Below are 9,815 nucleotides of genomic sequence, written 5' to 3' on the forward strand. Positions count from 1 at the left end.
GGGTCGAGAGCTTCAAGTTCTTAGGTGTCCAGATCACCAACAACCTATCCTGGTCCCCCCATGCTGAAACTATAGTTAAGAAAGCCCACCAATGCCGCTACTTTCTCAGAAGACTAAGGAAATTTGGCATATCAGCTACAACTTTTGCCAACCCTTACAGATGCACCATAAAAAGCATTCTTTCTGGTTGTATCACAGCTTGGTATGGGCTCCTGCTCTGACCAAGACTGCAAGGAACTACAAAAGGTCGTGAATGTAGCCCAGTCCATCACGCAAACCAGCCTCCCATCCATTGACTCTGTCTACATTTCCCACTGCCTCGGCAAAGCAGCCAGCATAATTAACGACCCCACGCACCCCGGACATTCTCTCTTCCACCTTCTTCTGTCAGGAAAAAGATACAAAAGTCTGAGGTCACGTACCAACCGACTCAAGAACAGCTTCTTCCCTGCTGCCGTCAGACTTTAGAATGGACCTACCTTGCACCAAGGTGATCTTTTTCCACACCCTAGCACTCTTTTCTTTCCTTCTCTATGAACGGTATGCTTCATCTGTATAGCACGCAAGAAACAATACTTTTCACTGTATGTTAATACATGTGACAATAATAAATCAAATCAAAGACCTGGGAAGGGCACAAAATGGGCAGCACGGTAACAGTGGTTAGCACTGCTGCTTCACAGCTCCAGGGACCTGGGTTCGATTCCCAGCTCGGGTCACTGTGTGGAGTCTGCAACCTCTCCCCGTGTCTGTGTGGGTTTCCACCGGGTGCTCCGGTTTCCTCCCACAGTCTAAAGATGTGCGGGTTAGGTTGATTGGCCATGCTAAAATTGCCCCTTAGTGTCCTGAGATGCGTAGGTTAGAGGGATTAGCGGGTAAAATATGTAGGGATATGGGGGTAGGGCCTGGGTGGGATTGGTCCAGTAAGAAGTCTCACAACACCAGGTTAAAGTCCAACAGGTTTATTTGGTAGCAAATACCATAAGCTTTCGGAGCTTGCTGCTCCTTCGTCAGATGGAGTGGTCTGACCACTCCATCTGACGAAGGAGCAGCAAGCTCCGAAAGCTTATGGTATTTGCTACCAAATAAACCTGTTGGACTTTAACCTGGTGTTGTGAGACTTCTTACTGTGCTTACCCCAGTCCAACGCCGACATCTCCACATCGGGATTGGTCGGTGCAGACTCGATGGGCCGAATGGCCTCTTTCTGCACTGTAGGGGTTTATGATTCTATGATTCTTCCATGCACCTAGCCCCGCCCTCTGACATTCCCAACATTCTCCTAGGCAGCATTCTGCAGAACCACACACGGCTGATCCACTCATCCCTCTCCAGACACTTCCCTCCCATCCCAATCCAAACAGCCGATCCTTACACTCACATCTATTCATCCCTCACAGACACCCTCTACAAATGTACTTCCCCTTTTCTCCACCCAATCTCTGCTATTGACTTTGTGTTATCTGACATTTTCTAACCAAGGTGGCACAGTGGTTAGCACTGCTGCCCCCCCCAGTCCCAGGGATCCAGGTTCGATTCCCTGCTTGGGTCACTGTCTGTGCGGAGTCTGCACGTTCACCCCGAGTCTGCGTGGGTTTCCTCCGGGTGCTCCGGTTTTCTCCCACAGTCTGAAAGACATGTTGCTTAGGTGCATTGGCCATGCTAAATTCTCCCTCAGTGTACCTGAACAGTAAGATGTCTGTTAAAATCAAACAGGTTTATTTGGAATCACGAGCTTTCGGAGCACTGCTCCTTCATCAGGTGCGTAGAGGTAGGTTCACAAACACGGCATATATAGACAGAGACACAATTGCAAGGTAAGTACATCATGGGTACCCAAACAGGCGCCGGAGTGTGGTGACAAGGGGATTTTCACAGCAACTTCATTGCAATGTTAATGCAAGCCTATTGGTGACACTGATAAATAAACTTTAAACTAGAATTCTCTACTAACCAGCATTTCTGATGTTCTCCCAATGTGAGTCGTCACTTCACCAAATGGGAGCAACTGCACAATTATCCAGTGCCCACGGGCGGAATTCTCCGGCCATTCACATCTTGCCATGGCTGCAAGAGAGGACAGAGAATTTGGCACTCAGCCAAAACTTCGTTCACTGCAGCGGGAGCGGAAAATCCTACTGGTGTGAATGGCCGGAACATACTTCTCTCACCGTAGTATTTTGCACTTTAGTTTATGTCTCAATGGACTGTTGAAGATGTAAAAATGAAAAGAATGCTGTTCCTTCAGGAAGTGGGATTAGGGTAACTAACAGTTAGAATCAGCCTGGATCACAAGTGCATTTAAAGTTTTTCTTTCCTGTCACTGAGTTAGAAATATGGCTGATTGAGTAAAACACACACGCAGACACCAGTTGCAAATGTCACTGTCTGAATTTGTTTATTAGGGGAATGGGTAAACACAGTACATATTTATAGCATATACAACTAATATTCTGGATTCTAATCCCTCTGATTTACAACTATATACAGTTTAAATAAGGCACTGTTCCCCAGTGAGCTGTGTAGCTTTTCTTAAAAAAAATCTCATCTGTACAGATGTAAAAAAAACAATGCTTTGTTTCCAGTTATACAATGGAGAGAGTTTTGTGTGTAGCGTCCCAACAATACCACATTCTCCGCAAAGTTCTGGCGTTCCAACATTGTCCCCGATTTCAACTTGCCCGGCCACACGGAGATCGGAGACCAACACCCGCATTCTTTTGGGAGGGGGTTGGGAGGGAACCCTGGATCCCTCACATCATCAGTTTTACAAGTTACCGATGTTGTAGGCCCACTGAGCAGGACTGGCATATCTCCCGTACCCACGTTCTGCCTTGGCTTCACTGGGTGGGGGGGTCAGATATTGGGGGCGGGGGGGGGGGGAGGAATTGGAAGGAACAGATGGTGAGGTTTGACAGTGAATACACAGAGTATACGTGACTGAAATTGGTCACCATTCACCAATCTTAAAAGAAAAAGAGGTGTGGACTTCCAGATAGTTCTCTGCAGAGCACGCAATGATTCCCTTCAATACAGCAGTGTGTGGACATATCATTTTATTCATGTGGGACATGGGCGTCGCTGGCTGGCCAGCATTTATTGCCCATCCCTAGTTGCCCTTGGAGGGCAGTTAGTGTGTCGACCACATTGCTGTGGCTTTGGAGTCACGTATGGGCCAGACCGGGGAAGGACGGCAGATTTCCTTCCCTAAAGGACATTAGTGAACCACAATGGTTTCATGTTTATCAGTAGATTCTTAATTCCAGATATTTTTTATTGAATTCAAATTTCACCAGCTGCCGTGAATCCCCAAAACATTAGCTGAGTTTCTGGATTAATAGTCTAGCGATAATGCCACTCGGCCATCGCCTAGTGTGGAGTGTGGAGAGAGGGAGGGAGTGCAGGGCTGAAATAACCGGACGGGGATTCGGGTCAGAGAAAGATAAAGGTGCATTCAAGAACTGTGGGAGCACATTCTGCTCAGGCATAAACCCAACAGGTCTTTAAAGGGTTTGTCCATTGTTTTTTAACAAGAAATTCACACAAATAAACCCCAATCTTGTGCTTTTGACTGCTGCACCAACTCTCCTTAGCAGCAGACCTTTCGATTGTCCAGCACTCTTATTCACAGTCCCTGCAATGGCACAACTTCACACAAGAGTTCAACATTTTCCTTCCAATGTTTGAACAGTTACTTTCTTCCCTCTCCCTATCAGAGTGGAAAGCACATACATCCCTGAACAGCCAAAGAGCCAACTCCAACTTACGCGGATTGTGAACAAGCTGGACACAATGGCTTCACGTACTGACTGACTACAGGGTACAGACGTGTAGGTGGGAGGCATTTGTTCAACTGTTTGAGCACATATAGAATGTTGAAGATTTACAAACAAAAAAATCATCCTCCTTGAAGTAACAATGAGGATTACCCTCAGCCCAGATCAGAACTGACATTGTGGTGAAGTTTATTTCAGTGATCTATCTGGAGGTTAAGCAGCTGAGACACATTCTCTCTGGCCCCATTCTTGCTGTTTATACCTACCACCATGCACACTGAACATCTACAGGAATGGAAAAGGTTATTTATCAGTAGTCTTACATCAGCGGTGATTGGTGACAATGGGGACTGGACAAGTTGGGGGGGGGCGGTGGTGGTGCTGGGTAAAATGAAACACCTCGAGTGACCCGAGCTTTCAGTTCACTTCAGAGAGACCAAGTGAAGACATCCATCTCTCCACCGTCTGAAATAGGTTTAAGCAAATCAGTCTCCAATTGAGCTCGAGTCATCATGGTTATCAAAAGAATATAGAACATAAGAACTAGGAGCAGGAGTAGGCCATCTGGCCCCTCGAGCCTGCTCCGCCGTTCAATAAGATCATGGCTGATCTTTCTGTGGACTCAGCTCCACTTACCCGTCCACTCACCATAACACTTAATTCCTTTACTGTTCAACCATTTATCCATCCTTGCCTTAAAAAAAAATTGATCTATTCTCGCCTTAAAAAAAAGCACAAGGTGCTTAGGCGGCACGGCGGTGCAGTGGTTAGCACTGCTGCCTCCCAGCGCCAGGGACTCGGGTTCGATTCCCGACTTTTGTCACTGCCTGTGCGGAGTCGGCACGTTTTCCCCGTGTCTGCGTGAGTTTCCTCCGGGTGCTCCAGTTTCCTCCCACAGTCCAAAAGATGTACTGGGGTTAGGTGGATTGGTCATGCTAAATTCTCCCTCAGTGTTACCCAAACAGGCGTCAGAGTGTGGCGACTAGGGGATTTTCACAGTAACTTCACTGCAGTGTTAATATAAGCCTACTTGTGACAGTAATAAATAAACTTTAAAACAAATTGGTCTCTACTAGTTACTGCTACCTAGTAGGGTGTGAGGATGAGGAAAATGTAGCCTGACACACCTCCCGATGTTGGTGTTACAGCTGGATTGTTGTGGCAGAGTAGAGGCACCTTCAACTCTGCAACTCCCCTTCGATCGTCCAGACCAGCGAGGGTGCTCACTGCTCACAGTCTCTGACACTCCGTTCCAACACTGACAGTTCAGTATTATCCATCCAGTATTCTCGACTCCATAAACAGAAAACTCGCAAAAGTGAAGGAGGAAAGAAATGGAGTTCTGGCGATAAATGAAAATCTCCCAAAATGCCCCCTCAACTTAGAATACAGTGTTACCGTTCCGGTCACCCTAATGTAGAAAGGATATGATTAAACTAGAAAGAGCGCAGAAAAGATTTACTGGGATGCTACCAGGACTCGATGGCTTGAGTTATAAGGAGAGGCTGGATAGACTGGGACTTTTTTCTCTGGAGCATAGGCGACTTAGGGGTGATCTTATAGAGGTCTATAAAATAATGAGGGGCACAGATCAGCTAAATGGTCAACATCTTTTCCCAAAGGTAGGGGAGTGTAAAACTAGAGGGTATAGGTTTAAGGTGAGAGGGGAGAGATACAAAAGGGTCCAGAGGGACAATTTTTTCATACAGAGGGTGGTGAGTGTCTGGGACAAGCTGCCAGAGGCAGTAGTAGAGGCGGGTACAATTTTGACTTCTAAAAAGCATTTAGACAGTTACATGGGTAAGATGGGTATAAAGGGATATGGGCCAAACGCGGGCAATTGGGACTAGCTTAGTGGTAATAAAAAGGGCAGCATGGACAAGTTGAGCCGAAGGGCCTGTTTCCATGCTGAAAAAAAACCACGTGGGGGCCAATGAGGGTAAATGACACATCAGGCAAATAAAGAATTACAAGAGAAATCATGCACAGTTCGTGCCCCTATGGGAACGGGCACCCAGCAGTGACATGTGATGGGGAGATCTCAGTGGTCGGGACTTGGGCAGGCACAGTTTGGTTATTTACACTGTGACACGTCTCCCTCCCTACATTGTTTGGGACTTCATCTCTCAGATTCCATGAGGCCATTCTATGGAGGTGAAACTTCCAAAAGGGAATGACTCTCAGCAAATAATCAGCCTCTTGAGGGCCTGAGATTTTCAGGATAATTACTCTGTAAACATCTGCAGGTGGTGAGCTCCTTCCTCGCCAGCTAGCCTCTGAATGCCAGTGACCAGACCATTGTTAATCCACAAGGTAAGCTCCCTGTCAACCCATGAGACAATGGCTGTCTGTCATGAGGTCCAAGAGTGCTAACAACCCCCCCACCCAATGGGAACACAGAAATGATGCCTTTTATAATGGAAGAATCCTTCTTTAAGTCTTCTGTCCGCTGAAACTATTTCCCTAACACAAATAGGACTGGCGAAGAAGTGTAAAGCTTGTTGGAGATACATTCAACAGAAAGGTGTTGGCATGGTTCCAGTCCCAGGTAGAATGACCTGGTCAGGTGAACCAATTATATAGTGGAGTACTTACTACAGTACTTCAGGAAGAGGTTAAAGGCCCAATCATAGATGTCCATCAGATCTGTCTTCTAACCGGGCAACTTAATCTGACCAATTACACCATCTGAAGATGGTTTCGCATGGCTCCATAATTCAGGTGAACACATTACAATCCAACTCACACATCGCTGTGGGTTCCTGTCAATGCCATACTTTCCTTGTCGGCAAGGTGGCACAGTGGTTAGCACTGCTGCCTCACAGCGCCAGGTACCTGGGTTCGATTCCGACCTTGGGTGACTGTCTGTGCGGAGTTTGCACATTCCCCCCGTGTCTGCGTGGGTTTCCTCTGGGTGCTCCGGTTTCCTCCCACACTCCAAAGATGTGCAGTTTAGCATGGATTGGTCATGCTAAATTGTCCCTTGGTGTCAGGGGGATTAGCAGGGTAAATACTTGGGGTTACGGGGATAGGGCCTGGGTGGGATTATTGTCGGTGCAGGCTCGATGGGCCAAATGGCCTCTTTCTGCATTGGAGAGATTCTATGATTCTGCCCTTTAGTCAGAGAATTGCCCAAGCACACAATCTAATAGAAACATCTTCATGAATCCACAATGGGGTATACAGATATAGGCAACCTGCCTCACAATGAACTTGTGTTAAGACTCTTAATTGGTTCAGAGTGCGGTCTCTCGTCCTCACTTTCTCTGAAAGCTCAGCTCAGCGAAACACCAAACCCCAGTGGTAACGGTGAGAGCTACCCACTCAGCTTACGTACAATTCCAGTCAGATTGGAGTTGGCTTTTTGAGTCTCTCATTGCATAATACTTCTCAAAAATATAAACAACCAAGAGAGCAGCTTTCACGGAAAGCAAACATGCAACCCCCCTCCCCCTCCCCCTCCCCTTGCGTTGACTTCTGAATACCTGCTGCTTTCGACACTACGCAAGCAAGAAAATGTCCGGTGGATGCTCCCTTTGCCATTTCCGGGGGTTGCGACAGTTCATCTCTCCCTCGGTGACCAGCCCACCACCACACCGATGGGCGGTGGGATTGAGATGACTCAGAAATAGGAAGGTAGTTTGGAAAGGGGTCGGAAGGCTGTCACTCTCCCAGCTGCCGTGGGTTCGGTGTTAGGTGAGGGTTTCTGGGACTGAGCAGAATTCCGCTGTTGCATCAGAGCTTTATATCTTGAGACTCGGACATTTTGGCCAAGGTTTTCTTCACTCGGAGGGCGGTTAGCCGGGAGGCTGGGTTGTGGGCCCAGCTTTCTGCCATCACTTTTCCCATTTGTCTCAAGCACTGAGGGGGCAAACATACAAACAACTTGGTGAAGATGTGGCAACTGTCCAAAGCAAACTGTCCGTTTTACCGTTTTTTGCACAATTGCCCCCGCTGGCTTCTGTTGACAAACTAATATGTGGCAATCGTCTCATGTAAATCAAATCGCTTGTTTCAAATCCATCCATGGTCTCAACTCTCCCCATTCCTTTAACCTCCGCCAGCCCCATAACTCTTAGAGATCTCGGCGCTCCTCTTATTCTGGCCTCTTGTACATCCCTGATTACCAGCCTCCCATCCATTGACTCTGTCTACACTTCCCGCTGCCTCGGCAAAGCAGCCATCATAATTAAGGACCCCACGCACCCCGGACATTCTCTCTTCCACCTTCTTCCGTCGGGAAAAAGATACAAAAGTCTGAGGTCACGTACCAACCGACTCAAGAACAGCTTCTTCCCTGCTGCCATCAGACTTTTGAATGAACTTACCTTGCATTAAGTTGAGCTTTCTCTACCCCCCCTTCTATGACTGTAACATTACATTCTTCACTCTCTCATTTCCTTCTCTATGAACAGTATGTTTTTATCTGTATTGCGCATAAGAAACAATGCTTTTCACTGTATGTTGATACAGGTGACAATAATAAATCAAATCAAAATCAAAATTCATGCAGTATAATGTGGATAAATGTGAAGTTATCCATTTTGGTAGCACGGTGGCACAGTGGTTAGCATTGCTGCCTCACAGCACCAGGGACCCGGGTTCGATTCCTGGCTTGAGTCACTGTCTGTGTGGAGTTTATATGTTCTCCCTGCGTCTGCGTGGGTTTCCTCCGGGTGCTCCGGTTTCCCCCCACAGTCTGAAAGACGTGCTGGTTAGGTGCATTGGCCATGCTAAATTCTCCCTCAGTGTACCCGAACAGGCACCAGGAAATTTCACAGTAACTTCATTGCAGTGTTAATGTAAGCCTACTCATGACACTAATAAATAAACTTTAAAACAGGAAGGCAGATTATTATCTAAATGGCTACAAATCGAGCAAGGGGAATGTGTACTTTAGAGATGGTCTGAAACGAGGAGAGGAAAATGCAGGGATTTGCGGGAGTAAATCGGGCCTGGGATGTTGAAGGCATGTTAGCCAATTGCAGTCCAAAGATGTGTGGGTTAGGTTTGATTGGCCATGCTAAAATTGCCCCTTAGTGTCCTGAGATGCGTAGGTTAGAGGGATTAGTGGGTAAATATGTAGGGATATGGGGGTAGGGGCCTGGGTGGATTGTGGTCGGTGCAGACTCGATGGGCCGAATGGCCTCTTTATGTACTGTAGGGTTTCTATGAATGAACGCTGCCTTCCGGATGCCAGTTTTGGGAGAGGAGCTGGAGAAAGTTGCAGAGTGGGGGCGGAACAAAGGGCATGGAGTGGTCTGTGTACAAGTTAAGAGTATTGCTGAAAAAGGAAGACACGTCTAAGCTTTCCACCTTGCACTCATCAGAACAATTCGCAAGAATATGGTAAGTGCAAGATGAAAAGCTTTGACAACATGTCTCTTTTTTCAGAAATACACAAGTTCTGTATTGCTATATGACACATTAAAGCTCTTAGGTGACTGTGATGAGAGGAACAACCTGGGGTGGGGTAGGATAGAGACGGCAAGGACTTAGATGTGCTGATAGTTATGAAGGATAGAAAGTGGCAGGTTGGTCTGGAGAGCACTGTGGGTCATCATCTCTGGCGGTAGCAAAGACAGGGCTGTGGTCAGCTCTGAATGAGCTGAGGCAGGGCAGTTGGGATGACTTGGAGGTAGGACCAATTATCTGACAGCACAGAGGCAGCAGAGAAAAGTTTCTGTTGAATTTATTCGTGACTCCCTTACGTTTGCACCCTGGGCTTCCCCTGGAGGTGGTGGAATCTTGTGTCTACCCCTGTAGCGAGTTTGGGGGATGGGGGGGGGCATTTAATTCGGTGAGGAGGTAGTTTGTGGGGACCCTGCTCCACCCTGATTAATCTGTGATTGAAGGGCCCCTGTGCAAAGCCCTCTGAAGGCCTTGAATGACCGATTAGTGCCCACATAAAGACCTCATCCTGTCACGGCTGCTATTAATCTAGTGGCAGTGAGGGGGCTTCAATAGGGGGGAATACAACAAGCAAACCGGGTTGGGGGGGGTGTGTGTGGGGGGGGTGTGTGTGGGGGGGGTTGCCTG

The 9,815-nt window shown here is 47.4% G+C and overlaps 1 protein-coding gene across 3 annotated transcripts in view; it reads right to left on the minus strand.

Annotated features, from left to right (window-relative positions):
- Positions 1–7,511: 7,511 nt before the first annotated feature.
- Positions 7,512–9,815, minus strand: part of LOC144490605 (bone morphogenetic protein receptor type-1B) — a 43,381-nt gene continuing 41,077 nt past the window's right edge. For all 3 annotated transcript variants that reach the window (XM_078208480.1, XM_078208343.1, XM_078208415.1), the window contains one exon: positions 7,512–7,637. In XM_078208480.1, coding sequence (XP_078064606.1) covers positions 7,512–7,637 — 126 coding nt within the window. The remainder of the gene's footprint in view (positions 7,638–9,815) is intronic.

Source organism: Mustelus asterias, chromosome 1 (assembly GCF_964213995.1).
Source record: "Mustelus asterias chromosome 1, sMusAst1.hap1.1, whole genome shotgun sequence".
Taxonomy (NCBI): domain Eukaryota; kingdom Metazoa; phylum Chordata; class Chondrichthyes; order Carcharhiniformes; family Triakidae; genus Mustelus; species Mustelus asterias.